Genomic DNA, 19,978 nt, shown 5'->3' with positions numbered 1-19,978 from the left:
TGCAAATTACAGTGCACCTACTACACAGTGTACTCTGTCAGCTATAATTGGAAATGATTTTTCCCGAAACTTGATCATCGAACGTCGACGCACCCGGTCATTCAATTTATGGTAAACTATCTTAACTTTTTCCCAATTAAGATGTGCCTATCGCAAAGTACATTCGCCCTGATTTAATCACCGTCACACTTTAAATTATCAATGGGAAAGCATAAAATAAACTGTTTTATTTTTCCGAATTCAAACGTCCGCATAGCGCCACTTAGTGCAGCGGTAAAACACCCAAACTATTCGCCAAATTAATTTCACAATTCTCCGGCAGATGGAACGTGCACCTTATTCTCGATACTATCTAACGGAGAAATGACGGAACTACAATCAAATGTGGTAAAGGACGCTGAGAATACCGACGGCTATGTGCTATCGGTAATTTAACGAACAGTTTGGACGTTTTAACGCTGCACCGAATGGCGTTATTCGGACGTTTAAAAGTAGAAAAAAAATTCGTGCCGCAATTGGTATTGCGCCTTATAGGAGAATCGGCATCAATCATTTGTTCGAAAATTCAATATTACAACATGAAACCGAAAATTTTTCGTACCAATTAATTCTACCTCAAATATGCGAGAAACGATTGTGAACAAATTCCTGGGAATCTCTTCTGGACTTTTTAATCGCAAAAACGACCATATTATGCCTTCGACGACAGAAAATTCAGACTTTTACAAAAACTCTCTCCTCGGGAACGGATGATTCGTGCCGGAAATTGTCAGAATCATCCAATTGTCTCACCCTCGCAACCGCTTTTCTATAGCGCGAATAATGATTCCGATTCGGCGAGAAGGAGTATCCGCACAGAGGAAACGCGGAAAACGTGATTAGAAAAGTCGAGTTTGAGGAAAAGTGTTTTCCTTTAGTCGGGCTCGACTGAGGTCGTGGACCTTCTACTCCTACTAACGTGGATCTCGTGGTCGTAGTGAATAGTTTATGTTTGTACGTTTGTACAGAAGAAAGAACAGAGTGTGCATGAATTACTGTGAAATCCCGAAATGCGGGAGTCAACGAAATAATTAAACCGAGGCGTGTTCCATATCGAAGGATGCGAATCTGTGAAAACGTTCTCACCCTCGCCGAGAGGTAAAAGTACGCGTCTCGCGGTCTCGTGTCTAGTTTCCATTAGCTCGGCCATCGCTCGAAAGAGGCGCCTTCACCGAGCTCGTTGCGAGGTTACGATCGTTGACACGGGCACAGAATCCTATCAGGATGAACCACCGTAATCTTTACTAATGATGTCGTTGAATTACCAGGCATGTCCTCCAGCGTTCGTATTGATGCACGTTCGATTTGTTACGTCGTCGTTCCGAGAGAATGTTCGTCGAGCTACGTGAAATGTCGCACGGGTGCATATGATTCATAAGAAATCCCGTGTCAAAGTCGACCGTTTCAGGTACGTCATCTGCGTTAATCAAAAACAAGATACAAACAGGAAGAAGACACAACGTAACGACCTGTCTTGTTATTGTTTCACAGTCTACTCAATCTTTAACGACCTATTCTACTAATCGCGTGAACAATAAACTGTCTCAACAAGCGATAAACGTTTCTATTTGAATTCAATTGTTGAAGGGTCACATACGGAATTCAGGGGACTCTGAGATGTTAGAAGTTGGTCTAAGGGTTGTCCGTGGAAGAGATTGGAAATGGGATGACCAAGATGGTGGAGAGGGGCATGCTGGAACTGTTGTAGAAATTGGCAAGCCACCCTCTTCAGGCAATTCAGCTTCCAGTCCCAATCCTTTGGAAAGAACTCCGGACAAAACGGTCATTGTTGAGTGGGACCATGGCTCTAGAAGTAATTACAGAATCGGATACCAAGGGGCTTATGATCTCTTGGTATTTGACAATGCAGCCACTGGTGTTAAACACGCCAACATTATCTGTGATGGATGTAAAAGACACGGGATAATCGGTATCAGATGGAAGTGTGCTCATTGCCCAGATTACGACCTGTGCACTCAGTGCTACATGGCCGATGTACACGACCTGAGTCACACATTCCAAAGATTTCAAACGGCTAACTCTGTGGGGTTGGTCTTTTAGATATTATCCAAACTGTTTAATCATAGTTAACAGGATTAATTTATACTGGATTTCATAGGGTCCAACTAACTCAGAGAAAAGGCTGTCCTAAAATACCTTTGAAGGGCATATTTATCGGGGCAAAGGTTGTACGTGGTCCAGACTGGGAATGGGGAAACCAAGACGGAGGGTCAGGTATTAAGAACCTTCTATGAAACAGTAAAGTTCCATTATGCAACTGATTTACTCTATGTTTTAGGAAAAACTGGTAGAGTCATGGATATACGTGGCTGGGATAATGAAAGTAGTCGTTCCGTGGCAACTGTAACTTGGTCCACAGGCAACACAAACGTGTACAGACTCGGGTACAAAGGTTGCGTGGACCTAAGTTACGTGGAAGAAGCCACAAGCGGCACATACTATAAAGATCATCTTCCTTTGCTTGGCCAGCCTATACTAACTGTACCCGAAAACGGAAACAGCTCGACCCCAACCAGGAGTAGTATTCCTTACGTTATGTCTAGTCCATCTCCTAACTTAACATTCAACGTTGGAGATAAAATCAAAGTATTGGTCGACGTAGATACCTTGAAAGAGATGCAGGAAGGCCATGGTGGGTGGAATCCACGTATGGCCGAATACATAGGGAAGGTATACATCAGACAAGAATATATTGCGCGTTCGGTCATTCCATCACCTAATTTCTATGATCACGTCCAGGTTGGCAAGGTACATCGGATCACAGATAAAGGAGACGTTCGCGTGCAATTCGAGGAATGCAATAATAGGTGGACTTTCCATCCAGCAGCACTCACAAAGGTCACGTGTAAAGATACATTTTCCCTAGGCGATATAGTTCGGGTAAAAACCAATTTATCCGCCGTGAAACTTTACCAACGAGGACACGGCGAATGGATAGACGTCATGAAGAACGCTCTTGGAAAGACAGGGAAAGTGATCAAAATATATTCTGACGGCGACTTGCGAGTAGCCTTGGATGGTCACACGTGGACGTTTAATCAGATGAGCGTCACTCTGGTTCCTCCTGGAACCGAGATTGCATCTAACCCAGATGAAGCAGGCAGAAATTGGTCAAGTATGTCAGACCTATTTTTCAACCGATTGGATTTCTATGGTTACTATAATCCATAATTTCTCTAGACGAGGGTGTCGACACAGAGGTTGAGAAACTACTGAGAGATGCAGTAAGAGGAGAAGCAGGGGTATCTGCAGTTAAGGAATTCCTGAAGAAATATCCAGGGAGAGTAGACGCAAGAGCCGGTGGTCCCGGTGGTGGAAAAAAGACCTGCCTACAGGTCGCAGCTCATCAAGGTCAACGAGATCTCTGTATCCTCCTTTTGGATGCGGGTGCTTCGTTGCGGGCAGTGGACGAGGATGGAGACACACCTCTTCATTACGCTGCATTCGGGTTCGTCCAAAATGTAACAATTACATCATTAACGTTCACGGAGTCCAACTGAAAAATTGTATCTATTTTACAGCAACCAGCCAGAAATAATGGAGTTGCTGTTGTCGCGCGGTGCACCTATCAACGCAGTAAACAATGGCAAATGTAGTGCACTGCACGTCGCTGTTAACAAGAAACACGCACAGTGCGTAAAAGTCCTGTTACGCCACCACTGTGACGTTAATTTGCAAGATTCGTATGGCGACACCGCGTTGCACGACGCCATCGGCAAGGACGCCATAGGAAAAGACGCTCTGGATATCATCGATGCACTCTGTTCGTGCGAAACGGTAGACTTCACCTTAAAGAACAAGCGTGGCTTCAACGTGTTACATCACGCTGCTTTGAAGGGCAATGCTCAGTACGTATACATTGCTGTATGCAGTGCGTTCCCGTTTCTGAAGTATATGCGGAATAGTCTTTATTTTTTCTCTTCTTCGTATAGCGCAACTGAGAAATTGGTTACGCGAGCCAGGCATCTGGTAGACGTGAAGAAAGAAGATGGCTTCGCGGCGCTCCACCTAGCAGCCTTGAACGGCCACAGGGACGTTGCGGCAATACTTCTTTCCCAAAATGGTGGTCACGCGAAAGTGGATTTGCGTAACAATCGTCGCCAGACACCGTTGCACTTGGCCACGTCTCAGGGTCATTGGGCCCTAGTGGAGCTGCTGGTGCATCACAATGCCGACATCGCCAGTACGGACACCAGCGGTGACACAGTCTTGCATATCGCTGTGGTGAAGAGTCCGAATCAAACGAATGTTGTCCCCACGCCGGAGAGTTGTCGAGACTCGCCTTTGATTTATGCTGTGAGTTCTACTACTGCGCTCTTCACATCAGTGAAACATCCTTTTTAACACATGCTTTATTTCAGACATGGCAGAACTTGGCTAGACAAGGCATCAAGACAGAACTAGCGTTAGCTTGTTATCTAGTGAGCGTCGACAGGAGCTGCAGTCTACTAGAACACGCGAGAAACTCGAAGAGTAAAACACCTTTAGACCTATTGGAAGCGGATCCACAGCTCGCACCGTACACAGATCTATTGCGCTGCTACCAATTTAGCCACAGAGCCCCGTTAGAGTACGTGAGCTAACCATCCATAAAGCAAGTCAAAGTAAAACAGGTTTTAAACAATACTTTCTGCACTGCAGGATAGAGAATCCCCCAACCTCGCAGACTTCAATGTACCAAACGGATCCTGCGTCGCAGACTGAGATGGTGCGTGCCCCCAGGAAGGGCGGCATTTCCGGTTCTGGAGACATTACCGAGTGTCAAGGTTGTTTAGGTATAGTAACGAACGCAATCAACGATGGGGATAGATTAAATCCTAGTAGTAGCGTCGCGATCATTAACTGTGCCCATTGCGGTCATGGAATTGCCGACACGCAGGCGATTCCAGGTAATACGGTGGTGCGTTGTCAACGGTGTTGGTTGAATCTGAAATAATCATTCCATGTGTTGCACAGATGTGGAGGGTCAATCGGCGGCTGCAGAAATCCCCTTGGCAAAGCCGGACGACAAGGTGAAGGATGCTGCATTTGGAGATAAAAAGGAGGAGAATCAGGAGAAGGAGAGAGAAAAAGATAAGGATTTAGAGCGTTTACGTTACTTGGAGACCAGGGTAGCCGACTTAGAGGAAGCCAACATGTGCAGCATCTGCATGGAGCGTCGTCGCAACGTCGCATTCCTCTGCGGTCATGGAGCCTGCGAGCATTGCGCGAATCCGTTGAAAACTTGCCACATGTGTCGCAAAGTAATCACAAAAAAAATCAATTTGTATTAGACAATCAATGAACGTGACCAGGAAAGGGGAGAAAACAAATCTTTTTCCCTGATGGCAAAATTACGTTTGTTAGAAGTGTAAAAAGATTAAACACCCAAAACTTCAACTGCCAAAATATACAGATTTCCTTGATTTTTTTCTTTTTTTTTTTTTTGTAGTGTAAAAATATTTACGAAAGAATCTTCTCACTGCACCAGCGTCGTGCCATACATCATAAACGAACGATATCCACGAACATATCACGAGGCCAATGTAAACACAGGACACGCGCCGAGCTTTATTTTCACGTGTTCGGTTTCGTCTTCAAACTATGTCAAATGTTCAGATTCATAGACAGTGGCACACGGTTGCATTTGAATGACACACGGTAAACGCGTTTTTTTCTAGTGAACGACGCTTCGCCTGTTGCAATCCCGTCCATTTTTTATCATAATTTTGAAAATACAAGTACATTGTAAGGATTTTCAATCGTGTACTGAAACGCGCCACTTTATTGGACAGAAAATAATACTCCGGAAACTGTCCTTCTGAATGGGCGATCATGCTAACAGTAGAGTTCACGCGTTAACTATTACAGGCTTTCGTATATATCGTACATACCTTTTCACGAGACATTATGTATATTGTTAAAGATTATAGAATATGTGATCGATTTCTATTGTTTTATATGTAGTATCAATGTGACATTAGCGATACTGTAATTTTAACAATTATAAGAGACGTACGTAAGTCGTAAAAGATATCAACGGATATCGCCCCATAGCCAAAAGTAAATAGATATGAAAAGGAACCGATACATTTACCGAAGTAATCTATAGTCTCTTTGTGATCGAATAAAGAAAATAAAAAGCGGTCGTCGAGTACCATTAAGGATACTCTTTTTTTATTGTATGTGCCACGATGAAACGGATAGTTTACAGTACAAATTTGCAATGAACGAACAAATTTTGTTCCATTGAAAAATATTTGCAATGAAAGCACATAACTTAGAAGATGAAGACGATAACTTTTCTCTGCGTGTTATGGTTTTTCAAGTGAATTGCACAATTACATTCGCCTGTTACAATCTGTTGGGATAGTCAGAAATGTTTGCGATGGCAATCGGCTCGTTGAAAGGACAATGATGATTTCTTTCGTAATATAATGGTTGTATTGTCGCGAAGTCTGTGTTTGCGTGTAATTACAACAATTCGTTAATATTTATATAAACTATAGCAGCATAATTTTTAAGCGTCAATCGATTTCTACAGTTTCGCGTGATCGGAAACGTAATTTAAAATAAACAACGTTGAAGAAAATAAGAACAACCGGAACTTCGTACAACCTTCTACCGCCTTAAATCATAACATCTCCTTATGAATTACAAGGAAAAACAAAACGTATACAGTTCATTAAATGTACAAAATCTCAGTTCATTCTTCTTCTTCTTTTTCTTCTTTTGAAACATTTAAAACTTATTATCTTCTTGCACAATTTCGTGACTGACTGTGCTCAATCGAAAACATAATTCTTTTATCTTGTCGCCTTATTTAAGAAACCTACCTCATCTTCACTGAAAAGGCAAAGTTGAAAACAGCAAATAATAATGTAACAGAGACGCTAAACTGAACGGACTTCGTCGCGCTTCAGACGTTATTAAACATTGTTATTCTTGTTTTCCGTTCCTTAGCTTAGCAAGCAATCTTATTTATTTTGGTACTCGATAGAATTCATTAATCATACATTACAATATTGAGCCAGTTTGCAAAACTGTAGCGGTAATAATAATAATAATAATAGTAATAATAATAATTTTTTTTTCTCTCCTAAATAACCTAACGCAATATACTATTCATTAGTTGATATCATATTATTTAGTACCCTAGTGAAACTTAAATGAATGTCCGGCGTTGAAGCCATGCGATAGGAGATTATCTAATTCTAACTATAGGACCATTTTATCCGCGTGCTTTGTGTTTATATTCCTCTTTCCTTGTTGAAGAACGAGACGTGGCATTTGGCCATCCTCGGGATACAAAAGACGACCAAGGCTTGTTATCATATTTTTACGACTCAATTAGTTCATGTGAAAAATCCTGTCTGTTCTAAAATCTTTCATTTTTGTTTCTTTACATATACCAAAAACTGATATGAGATTGTTGAGGCTGGAACCAACCGATCCGTCTCACGGGCTCCACTGTATTGATACGCAAAAGCACAATGTTTTCTCACCCTTTTTTTGTTTCTTTGTTCAAAACACGAAGTGCACTTCTTTGTATGTACAATAAACGTGACGAGGATCGGTCGATTCCCGGCAACAGCCGCGGAAACGACAAAAGCGAACGCGTTTTATACTCGACAAAAGGAAACCATTCTTCTCCCGCAAGAATTCAAATCCTATTGATCGACGGAGTACGTGTTTGTGTGTTAACATTGCTTTTCTTATCCGTTTTAGTAACAGTCTTTCCTGCGATTCGTAAAGTGGTCTGTGATCGTTTTAAATTCTACTCGCATCTGCTAAAATCTGATTATACACGCCGACGAGTTGCCATTGAGTTGTCGACGGGATCGTGATTCACCGATCGAACCAACGATCCTCTGTTTCATTCTTTTACCATTTTGTCATCTCTCGTATTTATCGAGGCATCTGTCGACAAACGATTCTTCTACGATCACCTGTATGTGATTATTCTTTCAATTTAGAATAATTGGCGTTTCGCCATTTATTCTACGATCGAATAGAGTGGACAATAGTGGTCGCACCGGTGTCCGTTCGTCGAGTGCAATTATTGTCAGCTACGATCGAGTCCTGAGTATAGTCGAACACTGTTCTCGCGAATAGGGTTCAATCACTTTTACATAACGACTTCGCACTCTCCGCTATATAGTGGACCGCAAACGGTGCAGTCTCGCTTCCGCTAATATTAAAATTTCTATAATTATAATCGTGCCTAGGCATGCACGGATCCCGTCGCGTTTAATATTGCTAAATTTCGTCGGTTTCGTGAGTCTCGAGGTGCTGTTTAGCGAACTATACAATCTAACATATCCAAGCGTATGCGTCCGCTTGGAAAACCGAAGGTATATTTGTCTCATCGTCGTACAATGTGTATCAACCTCTTCAGCGTTTCTCTTAAAATTTATACTCCACTCCGACGAGCCACCTTTCCTATTTTCATCGCATATAATCCAAATATATAAAACGACCGTAACAGACTACCGAGCGACAAGCGTGAAACCATTTGCCGGAAAGTTCAAATACAATTGATCAGCAAGGGAAATCAAGATGCTAACAAACGCGCGAACCACTGCTACAATTGCTTCCAAACAACTGCTACATTGCTGAGTCTCGACTTCTACAAAAATATAAATTTGTACAAACTTCCGGAATCGACATCACATCGAATATAATTGCTGGTTTTACGCGTGACGCACTGGTATAAACAAGATATGAAAAACAGCTCGACTCTCGAGGTACTCGGTATCCAATGCGAAAACGAAACAACCGCAAAAGTGGTCGAGTCTGCCGTCGATTAAACAAATCGGTGCAATTCGATAACAAAAAACATACGAACGAACGAGAAACAAACAAACAAACAAACTCATTGCATTTACGACGAAGAATATAAACCAAACTTAAGCGACGACTGGCTCGGGGCTGCAAGGTTGCAACTCTGGCTCGTTCTGCGGCTCAGCTGCAGTTGTGGTTGCAGTGCTTGAGGTGTTTGGATCGTGATTTGGATCTGGATCGGGCGTCACCGCTGACCATTGGGTCGTGTAGGGCGCTGCTTTTGCTTGGCGCCTCGCTTTCTTCCTGGCACGTAGTTCCTCCATCACAAGACGCAGGCGTCTCATCTTTCCTTTCATTGCTTCATTTTCCTTCGATAGCTCCTCTGTTGGGAAAATCAGCCAAGTGAAGATAGACGAAAAACACAATATCCCGACGAGAGCCACATTCCGCATCATTTCTAGCCGAAACAGAAACGATTATGGCTGTGATTCTCTCTGATATCACCCCCGGTAAAAGGTACTTAATGATACAAATAGCAGGCAGTGACTGTTTACAAATTACAAAAAGGCATTGTTCCTTTTGAAAGTTTCAGCATTAATCGGACAAACTGAACCTCTATTGTAGAAAGTATGACTATAACAATTTTTATTCGATATTCTCGGGGGTGGTATCCTGCGAGATACAATACCGGTGGAATATCCGGATGAAGATGAGTCGTGACACCCGATAGGTGTCGAAGTACCGTTCACAGTGGTTGTCGCTCCAGTAGAGGTCGGAGATGACGAGGACTGTTGACGGCCACTGGAATGCCTATGGTGATGCCTGTAATAACCCGCGGTGGTACCTGGTTTCACGCACAGCAAGTCATTCAGTAGGTGAATGATAGTACTTATGTCTCGCTTTGGGCGTCCGTGCCTATCCTGAAGCGCCGGGTTTAAGGTTCCGCTGAATGTGCCCGAGTAGACGCTCTTTCCGTGGTGGTGCATACTCTCTATTATTATACCTTGCCTGCGTCTCGCATTCTCCTGTGCTCGAACAACAAACGTGCTTATTAGTTACCTGACAATAAACGCTGACATCACGATTTAAAGCAACTAATCATTACAGACATTCCAATCGCATCAACATGCATTCTGAAATCTAATTGATCTAATTGATAATTCATATGAAATAAACAAGATATATTTTTCACGTATAAGGACCTAAGAGAATCTTCATTGATTCGTCCCTTTAGCAGCTCTATAACATAGTTAAAGTTACAGTGAACAGTAAAATCTATTAGAACCTTACGTCCTTGAATACCTAGACAACGGTAGAGACTCTTAGGACCTTAATGTAGATCGTTGCTCTAAATAAATACGAAATAATGGTACACAGGGGGAACTGGCATCGGTAACAATGTATACCTCTGCGAGGTCGACCCGCGAGGTGAGTACCTCAGAGGAGAGCTGCTTCAGCTTTTGCGTTAGATTGCGAGATGCTTCTGCGAGTGCCCTGGTGTCGAGGACCGCGGCCTTCGTGCTTTGCTTGGGTAAAGAGGAGGAGGTAGGACTTTGCGGGCTCGATTCCCCATTGTCCACGTTACTCCTCGACGAGGAATCGCCGGTGATGTTGGTGGACTGTTGGCTATGGTGGTGAGCGGTACAGAGCTTTTTCCTCGGCGGCGTGATCTCATAGGGCGCTTCCGAGCATCCATGACCAGCGGAGGTAGATTGTTGCGTGTGGTCCACGGTGGTAGACGACTGAGAGGTGTTCAGGTTGGTCGCGGCGGGTTTGTTCCTATTGTGGTGATGATGGTGATGATGGTGATAGAGGTGGTGGTGACTGTGGTGATGGTGGTTGTGATGATGATAGAGAAGACAGGACCTGCAGGGGACGGTGTTGCCGTTGGCCGATGCGGAACCGTGATTGCTACCGGTGCGGCTGCCTGTTTGCGACTGCCCGCCGCAGAACGACGAGTGCGTGGGATTGACTGACTGTGCCGAGAAAGAAGACGAGGACGAAGACGAAGACACCGAAGAGGCAGTGGTTGCTCTACTAGAGCAAACGGGACTGGTGGTTGTGGTGGCTGTCGCCAAGCTGGCAGCCGCGTGCATCGCCGACACCAGGCTGCTGATCAAAGACGATGTCCTCGTAGAAGAGGTTCCGTTCTGTAGCTTAGTCGAGGCATTGCTAGCCGATCGACCCGATAGAAGCGTCGACCTTCTGCTTTGCAATGATGTCGAGACGTGGCTAGAGGGCAAATTCGATCCGTTCGAACTGCCGATGGTTAAACCGGTGCTGTTCCCAGTGGTTTGATTAGCGGTAGGTGAAACCTGCGTCACCGTCGACAGTTGCAGCTGTATCAACATCATGTCATCTCCGAGCCGCATCGTCAGATTCAAAGGTGCTTTTCCAGAGAGGAAGTCGTTCACCTGAGAGTCATTTAAACTCTCTAACGCTTGCATCACACTCTGCTCCGGTCGCTGCGCCTGAAAGCATTACCTCTTGTACATAATAATACACACGCGCTCGATGATTGCATCAATATATTTTAATATCATGATAATCTCTAGCAGAAGAAACCATAGCAACACAATATTTTGGCTGCGGATTAGACGCTGAATAGATGATCCTTTTAAAAAAATTCTTCCGTAGCGCGTTATTCGAAATGTATTGGAAGGAAACTACTGATGAAACGTAACCGGGGTTGAAAGAGGCTTGTCTCTGCCTTGTGGTCTATTCATCCGCTGGGCAAGATGAGCTCAGGGAATCAGGCAAGATGAGCTCGGGGAACGTGCAAGATGAGCTCGGGGAATCGATCAGCCTACGACGAGAGATGGAAACGCGAGAAGACCTGCAGAAGAGAGGAAACCTCGCGGAACCACGGCTCAGACCCTCGCTACGCCGTACCTAGCCACAGCTAGCCTATCCCTCGGTACACCTAACGGACTTCCTTTGGCTGACGGTCATCAGTATATTCGGTAATTTGATTTGCTCGCACACGCGTTCATACCAAGCACCGTTTTTGCCTTGCCACGCGTCGGGAAATCTGGGCTTCGGTGAATGGACCTGCGACAACGGCTGACCCGTTTCGGCCATGTAATGCTTCCTTAACCCTCTCGAACTCAAACAATACACGCCCTCGCAGTGTCGACGCTCAGATACGACGGGCGCACATTGGCCCACAAAAGTATTTCTACAGAAGGATTCGGTTAATCTGATTTGACCTGGCTGTAAACAATTATACATTATTAAATGTTCTCCTCAAATCGCTACCTATTCAAATTTCAATACGAATAAACGTAGAATAGAATCTGTTGTATACGATTGTACTTTGTCATACACGAAAACGATATGTTTGCGACAATTAATCGCGCTTACCGTAATTTAACGGTTCGATGCGTAGGAACACCCTCCGTACGAAATCACCGCAATGACACGACGGTGCATCGAATAATCATTTCATGCAGCTTTCGGATACGCTTCCCACGTCTTCCCCCCACAGATAACTGAAAAGATCGACGTGCGATGGTTGTTCCGTCTGCAGAGTTTCTATACGACGATCGATAAAACTTCCCGCCGAGAGCAATGTTTTCGAGTCGTTGTTTCGGTCTGCATATCAAACTTTCAACCTATTTACCGACCTAACGCCGTAACGCCTCTACTACGCCTTCTTCTTCGTTTTCCACCTGCATAACGATCGATTTTCACTTGGACCCTTAAACTAGAAAAATAGAGCTATACCACAACGCTATGAAATTCTTCAAAATCGCCAAATGAACGAATCGAACATGGTTCTTAACGTTTCAAAACGAACAGTTCAAGATGTTGCGACACATATAACCTGTTAACATGTAACTCTGTAGTAAAAAGGTCGTGCACTATGCAGCTCAAAAACGTTTGACCTTACCAAATGTGTTTGTATTAAAGTCCTCACTTTGACCACTGGCAGGTAACGTTCAAGTTCTGTTTAAATGCCTACAGATGGCGCGCATATGCACGCATTTGGGAACCGAGGGCAAACATGAATTTTACCATGGAAAATCCTTTAAAGTCTTCTAAATAAAATAATTCATAATCTAGCCACAGGTTACCGTTATGCTAACCGATCGAAGTAATCGAACGCAGTCACGGAGCGCAGCAACGCGTTTTCTTGTTTCGCATCGATTTCCCGCCAATTTCTCGCTTCGGATGGATTGTTTGAGTTAGACTAAAATTCGTGATCGCAGATAGAATGATCGGGCACGCGCGTCCGATTGTAAATCCGTTGCTCGTTGCGTGATGGACAAAGAAAAATATCTGACATAACACAGTACCGGAAACTAAAGCAGCCGAGACGATACGATGGCCGAGAAACCAAGTGACCCGATCATACACGAACAGCCAGCCAGAGTTAACGGCGTTCGCCCGGATCACCATTCTTGTAAGAATTCCTGTTTCGAGGCGTCCTCCGCGACGGCGAACGGTTTTCTTTGACAGCCGCAACCGGGTTTCGATCACGGACTCGGGACACACGAGAGAAACGCAATCTGGAACAGTCGACGCTTGCTGCTCGTGTTTTTCCGACGCGATTATCAATCTACAATATCGAATTTCACGAAGGGACACCCCCCCCCCCCCCTCTCAGCTTTGCACGCCCACCCATTTCCAAGTTTGTATTTTTTAAACGAATCTTAACGGTAAAATAACACCGCAAAGGAATCTCGCAGAAAATTTTCAATCGAAATCTAAGATTGTTAATAGAATGATTTGAGCGTTTGTTCAATAATATATGAACGAATACGATGAAAGAGTTAACGATGCATTGCCTGTCATTTATACAAAACTTCTAAAGAATTTCGATGATCGAATACTTTTTACCCGTTGTGTACGTAAGAAACGGAAAAAACAACTTACCAGCAGGCCGGTTTCCACGTTCGGCAGTAACGTGAGTCGACTGCCATCTTGTAAACGATTTTCCTTGAGAGTTCCTTCTTGTAGTAGCCTGGAACAGATATTGAACGGGTTTCGTTGCATATTTACAGCGATAAGATTGACTATGTTAAATAGCAACAACATCTCATCGCGTTCGTGACAATGGATAGATAAGACCGGTTCGCATGAGGCGTTGCCTCTTATCGTTCGCAACGCTGCAGGAATTTTCCTTGCAGCGACCCCTCTTTAAGGGATAATTGAATCATGGTTAAGTGTCGCCCGCCAAAATATATTTGGAAGATTAGTGTATAAACCTTTTGAAAATTTGAAAGTATTAACCCGTTATGGTCATCGAGGCGAGGAGGATGCAGCTCGATGACATTGAAGGTTGTCATTCGTCGTAATCTTGCGGAAAACAAAAGGAAGAACGATGATAACGGAGACGGCACGATCGTCGAGATTAGACCGGCCAGATAAAGCGGTACTATCGCCTATAGCCAACGGTACGAAGGGGCACGAAGCCATAAACAGCGCACGAGAAATTAATATTGACTTAGCATGACCCGGAAATTGTGTAATTTCCTTCCCAGAAATTTCAGCTTTCATTTGGTAAGCTTGCAAAATATTTATAATTAAATGATCACGCCCCCTACCCCTCGCACGGTCTCTTTGTTCGTTACAACGTGTACAGCGAGAGGAACGGGTATCCGTGATCTGTTAACTTTTACTTTCGATTGTCAACGCTGTTTTCAGTGTAATGCCCCATTAGAAATTCCACACGTCAAATTATTTCGTTCGAATTTCCAACAGAGACTACAGTGCATACGTAAAGAACAGAGAAGACGGATTTTCTCATTTGTTCGACGTTCGACGCAGATGGCAGTAGATGGCATGGTCGTGTTCTCTCCGCATTTGGTTATCGTGACAACGCCATGGATCAGCATGGAATTAAAAATACAAAGGTTTGCTTTTTCTCCGTTGTCTTTTATATGCAGAATGAAAAAAGAACGACGGACACAATGCCAGTAACATAGAGGCGAGATAAGCAATATTTGCCGACACCTATTCGACGAGCAGATCCGATCAGCGTCACGCTATCGTGTAGCATGCAACAGAGGGACACAGTCTAGATTATACAACCGCAGGGTAACGGCCGATTCAAATTTATTTACGATGCTTCGTTACCGGTAAAAATAGCACCAATTACCTGCCCGCCACACCTTTCCTCGAATCATTACACGATTAGTCCTGTCAAAGTATTGGCACACGTTCGAAAGTATCGGGAGCTAGTCGCTGAAACGATTGCGAAAATCTCGACATTCTGTCATTAATGTTTGTATGAATCGAGCTTCGATTCCACAACCCGACGTCTATTATATTCATGTCTGTGGCCTTAAACGAAAATAAATGGAAGGAACATAGGGCGAACATAACCCTGAATGCGGCGCATTCATCGATTAATATATAGATTATTGATACAAGATCGATTGCTTCGAATCAATAAAAGATAAAATTGCGACAAAAGAGGCATCTAGCAATTGTTTGCAGCATTAAGAAATTGAAATCCGAGACTTTCAATATCTCAAACCTGGAGTTATTTGAACAGACTGGAACGAATATAACGGTTTTCGTGAAGGTTCTGGTTCACGCGATGCACGGCTTTTATGCTTTCTCAAACTGAATCTCTGTTGACTCATTTAATTCTCTACACTATGTATATTTTAAGCGCCGAGCAGATATGAATGAGAACAGAACGGGGTGGGGGAGAAAAAGAAGTAGGAAGGGAAGAAGGACATAGCCACAGGAATGTTCTAAGAATAAACAATGTCTGCAAACGATAGATCTAAATACGTGAAGGAAGAAAAAACAAGGACATTGATGGCTAACCATACTGTAAATACTGGTCTCAGCTTGATATCGTTCTTGAGGTCAAACCGCCATCTTGATTGCTTGTTTATTTCAAATTCGGTCAGCCGTTCCATTCTCTTGGTCAGAACATATTCTCTGATAATTGAAGACGTGTTTTTGTCATCCATTCTTAAGATTACCTACGTATTTACATGTAAATATTTACGATCAACTTGCCTGTATCAATTCGGGAACCAGGACTCGACAGTCGGTCAAAGACTCCAAATTCGAGAAACGTAAAACGCAAATACGCAACATGGTCGCCAATCAGCTGACGCTGATATTTACATGTGAGTGAATCAAAATCGTAATGACATAAGTCAAATTTTCGAAAACTTTGACTTATGTCTTAAAATATAATCTATACATGCAAAAATAGTAAAAATACACGTTAAATAAATTTAGAAAGTCACTATAAATTAATATTAAATGTGATCAATAAACAATACACATGTCAGTAAATAATAACTCTTACAACAAGGAAAATGTAACTCACGTTACTAGGATTTTAATCCACTTGTATGTAAAGAAAAGATGTATCCAATTAACAAAACCGAACGACAATGAACAGGTCCGTACTTCAGCAAAGTAATTTACAAGCAAATGGGATCAAGCAATGTTTATCGTGTGCTTTCGCAGGGACCTTGCTTTGTCGAAACGTACTTGAACTGCCCAAAGGATTCGAACGAGTCCACGACGGATGACCGTCGTCAACATAAATGCACAAGTAGAAAAAAACTCCACTCCTTGTACGTGCAATGAGGATGACTAAATAGTATACGACCTATGATGACACACGCTAAATAGCGGTATGAAACTTTTAAGGTGAGACTGTAACGTGATCGAAAATAGGCTTCTTTTTCTTTTTAAAGGAAACATGCAGCTCATATAATACACTTTATAAGAACAATTGGAGTGCAGTGTATACTAATAGAGCCATCATAATGCATTCTTGTGCACAACAAAATACCTCTGTGAACAATGTATAATTTATTGTTGGTTTTGCAATATACCAAGAAAAAGCATAATGGACAGCTGAAATATCCATAGTTGATCAAATGTCGCTCACTCAGCAAGTAAACCGATAAGAAGCATCGCGCGAGCCCCTCGCCAACTGCAAAATCTGAAGAATAATTCGGAGGTAAGCGTAAGCACACCAGTGCTGATAAGATGTGACAATTTTTCCATGGCGAAGTAACACTAACACAGTCTCGCCTTTTAAGTTACGTTTCATTCGATACGCATGCGTGTCCGAAGAAACCATGGAACAAAACAGGCATAAGGAGAGAAGAGTAGGGGAGAGGAGAGGAGAAGAGAAGAAAGACTAAACGCACACCGACGAACTATCCGTCACACGCACGTGCCGTTTACCGGCAGTCTGAGAGACGAGCGCACGCATAATAGATAGACGCATACGCTTACATGTACAAAATACGAGGTAAGCAACCAGCGTGTGTGCTACCTGCGCCTGAAACTGGCCCGGTGCTCAAGAAGGAGCAAGCGGTGATAGGTAGAGACCATTCGTTCTTCGTTGCAAATTTTAGAAGCAATGCCAATCATGCGACGACGCAGCGGTTCTCAAGTGAACCGATGATCAGACTAAATGAATATAATGGATAGCATTGAAATATACAATTCCGTAAACCTTCATCAATAGGTAATTGGGTCTACTGTTCGTGCAATCTGCTCTATATAGAATCAAAGAGAAATATTCTTGAGAGAGCATAGAATAATCTGAAAATCAGGGAATGCACTTTGCAGCCATCGTTACTCGAGATACACGACCCAGGGACCAAGAACGGAGGGGAAGAGACGGTGAGGAGGAGACACGAAGAGAAAAAGAGAAAATTCCAGGGATGTATTGCGTACGGGAATAGCCGGCCCTGATGCGACGACGAAGTCGTCTTTTCCATCCAACTGTTTCTGTTTCTTCTTCTACCTCTCACCGCGGAGGGCTGTCACCGTTCCACTTCACGGGAACGCGATTCCCGAGATATTCTACCTACTACACCACCTCCACCACATCCTACTCCCAAGAGTATGGTATGCCAACCTTCCGCTCCACCATGTTTCTCTCGCGTGCTCGCATGAAGGAGGAGGATCACAGTCCGTGCGGTGGCCCCCACGACGCCTACGAATATTATGCCCACTCTCTCTTTCTCTATCTTTCTTGCTCGCACTTTTCATCGTGTGTCTGTGTTCGATGCTGTGTGTTCGTTTCTTTCTCTCTCATCTTTCCAGCTCTCGGAGCACACACCAGCAACGATCACGCACACATTCACCTACCCAATCCTGCTTTTTTCTTTCTTCTTTTCTCTTCTTTCCAGAGGTAAGCGCGTGGGGCGAGGTCTGCGCCTAATTCTCTTCTACATGACCGGTTTGTGAGAAAAATCCGAACGAAAAGATCCGCGTGGTCAAGCGAAGCGTCTTATTGGTTGTAACAAGACTTTGTAACTCCGTTTTGAGTCTCATTCAATTACAAAAAAGCAAATGATTATGATTAAAGGGAAATACGTAAGGGACGCACACATGAAATGGGTATGTGAAGTAGAATCATCGATATACATGCGAGCGTGTCTGCATATATGTATGTAGATGTACCAACCTTTCACGATGTAGTAAACACATGCGTTCTTTCGCGACCTTCAGCCTCTTCGAGATAATTTTCTTAAGATTTTCGATAGTGTCAGTACGGTCCACAGTGAGATCAAACTGGCCACCGGTGGTCGGCGTGATGCTGATGGTAATTTCGTCAGGCTCGAGGACGGTGGCGGCAACGCAGCCACACCCCGGTAGCGGCGGTGACGACGACAAGGAGGAGGAGGAGGAGGAGGAGGAAGAGGAGGAAGAGGAGGAGGAGGAGGATGATGAGGAGGAAGCGGAGAACGAGACGAAGGAGGTGGAAGACAACGACGGCGACGAAGACGAGGAGGTCGTAGGCAGCGTAGGTGATGCAGAGGAGGCCCTTATCAAACCCTGGCCGCAATACTCCGGTTGCTTTGTAGAATAGGTCGTCGTAGTAGCGGTGGACGTGCCTGACGGTGTACCGGAGGCAGATATGCTTGAGTCGTTGCTGTCTACCCGTACCTTCGACCCTTCGTCGTTCTCAGTTCCCATTGCCGTCGTCACGTCCGACGGCGGACCTGAGCTACCGTCCATTCTGCCACAACTGTTACCGACACCTTCACCGTCGACTTCTCGCACACAACCCGTACTTCTTCAAATTCCTTTTCGCGTTACAGGTTCTTACGCGTCTCCGGTTCGCCCACTACCAACCGTATAACACGCACCCGCACCTGCACCTGTACCTGTGCTTGCTTCCCGGCGTCCTAGGCTGTCCAAGACGCGCTCGTTTGCGATGCACGAGCGCAGTGTCGGAGAAGGTCCAATCACGGTGCCTTCAGGAACGCGCACACGATGAGGAACGACACGCAGAGAGATACGTAAAACGACAAAGAGAGGGGAACCAGGGTGAAAGAGAGAGAGAGAGAGCGAGAGAGACAGACAGACAATGGGAGAAAGAGAAACGAATACGGTGAAAAGATAGGTGGAGAAAGGGGGAGAGAGAGAGAGAGAGGGAGAGAGAGAGAGAGAGAGAGAGGAAGGAGTGAGAGAAAGACAAAGATCAACTCGAGAATTATTATTCAGATGTGAAGAACGTATATCGTACGATTTAATGCGTCTTGACGTGAACAGCTTGGGTATTGAACCACTTTTTTTATTCGATCGATTCCGCGAGAAATATCCAAGCTGTAGCACTTATGGCTCCGACGTGGTCGTGTCGCACTGCCACCAGTTTTCTTAGTCACTCTCTACAGGCACACAGCAATGCGACTCTTCCTTTTTCTTTCTTTTTCCTTCTGCCGAGTCGTCTGTCTATCTTCTTTTATTGTTATCTCGCTTTACACACACCCGCACACACCGTAGACAGGGTCCACCCCTCGACCGTTCGAACCCTGGCGACCTGCGACCGGCAACTGAACACCCGATAGCCCCGGATGCCCGGACCCGGACTTCTCTGCTATAGGTTCCCACTTCCCAGACCCGGCCGAGCTTCCTCCGATCGATCAACGGTCAACGAACATGGCGGATCGAAGTCAACCAAGCGCTATTCGTGGCTATGCTACGCGCGCGCATATTCGCGGTACCGGGGAGATGATTTGAAAAGGAAACCAAAGGAACAGATTGTCTGTAATTGCGATTATGTTCCGTTTTTTCAAAAAAACTTGAAATACCTTCGCATAGTCATAACAGCAACTCACTCATGTGCCACAAGTGTGAACTAATGCGTTTAGGCTGGATATTTGCGACGACTATGAAGACGTTTCATGTGTTAGGTTTTTGGTTGTTA

At 44.2% G+C, this 19,978-nt stretch overlaps 2 protein-coding genes across 6 annotated transcripts; one reads left to right on the top strand and one right to left on the bottom strand.

Moving 5' to 3' along the window:
• The first annotated feature begins 815 nt into the window (after positions 1 to 815).
• On the top strand, positions 816 to 7,392 carry Mib2 (E3 ubiquitin-protein ligase mind bomb 2). 4 transcript variants are annotated; one of them, XM_078186888.1, is made up of 12 exons: positions 816 to 1,137; positions 1,308 to 1,447; positions 1,627 to 2,087; positions 2,159 to 2,274; positions 2,339 to 2,730; positions 2,800 to 3,175; positions 3,241 to 3,508; positions 3,582 to 3,908; positions 3,993 to 4,356; positions 4,422 to 4,630; positions 4,702 to 4,949; positions 5,017 to 7,392. In XM_078186888.1, the coding sequence occupies exons 3-12, from the start codon at positions 1,657 to 1,659 to the stop codon at positions 5,331 to 5,333; spliced, it is 3,048 nt and encodes a 1,015-aa protein (XP_078043014.1). In that variant the 5' UTR covers positions 816 to 1,137; positions 1,308 to 1,447; positions 1,627 to 1,656; the 3' UTR covers positions 5,334 to 7,392. The 4 variants fall into 4 exon arrangements, with proteins under 4 accessions (XP_078043014.1, XP_078043013.1, XP_078043012.1 ...); XM_078186887.1 differs by having other exon boundaries at positions 816 to 1,226; XM_078186886.1 differs by having other exon boundaries at positions 816 to 1,447.
• Positions 6,999 to 19,695, bottom strand: LOC144473216 (uncharacterized). 2 transcript variants are annotated; one of them, XM_078186891.1, is made up of 5 exons: positions 18,233 to 19,695; positions 13,702 to 13,789; positions 10,260 to 11,294; positions 9,512 to 9,848; positions 6,999 to 9,205 (listed from the first exon to the last, which is right to left on the bottom strand). In XM_078186891.1, the coding sequence occupies exons 1-5, from the start codon at positions 18,784 to 18,786 to the stop codon at positions 8,949 to 8,951; spliced, it is 2,271 nt and encodes a 756-aa protein (XP_078043017.1). In that variant the 5' UTR covers positions 18,787 to 19,695; the 3' UTR covers positions 6,999 to 8,948. The 2 variants fall into 2 exon arrangements, with proteins under 2 accessions (XP_078043017.1, XP_078043018.1); XM_078186892.1 differs by having other exon boundaries at positions 9,566 to 9,848; positions 18,233 to 19,693.
• Positions 19,696 to 19,978: the final 283 nt, after the last annotated feature.

This window comes from Augochlora pura, chromosome 7 (assembly GCF_028453695.1).
Source record: "Augochlora pura isolate Apur16 chromosome 7, APUR_v2.2.1, whole genome shotgun sequence".
NCBI classification, from domain to species: domain Eukaryota; kingdom Metazoa; phylum Arthropoda; class Insecta; order Hymenoptera; family Halictidae; genus Augochlora; species Augochlora pura.
This window is presented reverse-complemented; position numbering and strand designations above follow the sequence as displayed.

Bases quoted from the DNA above. Each gene is read 5' to 3' on its own strand.
- Mib2 (XM_078186888.1), top strand. From the start codon at position 1,657: ATGTTAGAAGTTGGTCTAAGGGTTGTCCGTGGAAGAGATTGGAAATGG. The intron at 2,088-2,158 runs GTTGGTCTTTTA...TGGATTTCATAG, and splicing joins CAAACGGCTAACTCTGTGGG to GGTCCAACTAACTCAGAGAA. The intron at 4,950-5,016 runs GTAATACGGTGG...TGTGTTGCACAG, and splicing joins CGACACGCAGGCGATTCCAG to ATGTGGAGGGTCAATCGGCG.
- LOC144473216 (XM_078186891.1), bottom strand. From the start codon at position 18,786: ATGGACGGTAGCTCAGGTCCGCCGTCGGACGTGACGACGGCAATGGGA. The intron at 11,295-13,701 runs GTAAGTTGTTTT...TAATGCTTTCAG, and splicing joins ACGTGGAAACCGGCCTGCTG to GCGCAGCGACCGGAGCAGAG. The intron at 9,849-10,259 runs GTACTCACCTCG...GTTCGAGCACAG, and splicing joins TGAAGCAGCTCTCCTCTGAG to GAGAATGCGAGACGCAGGCA.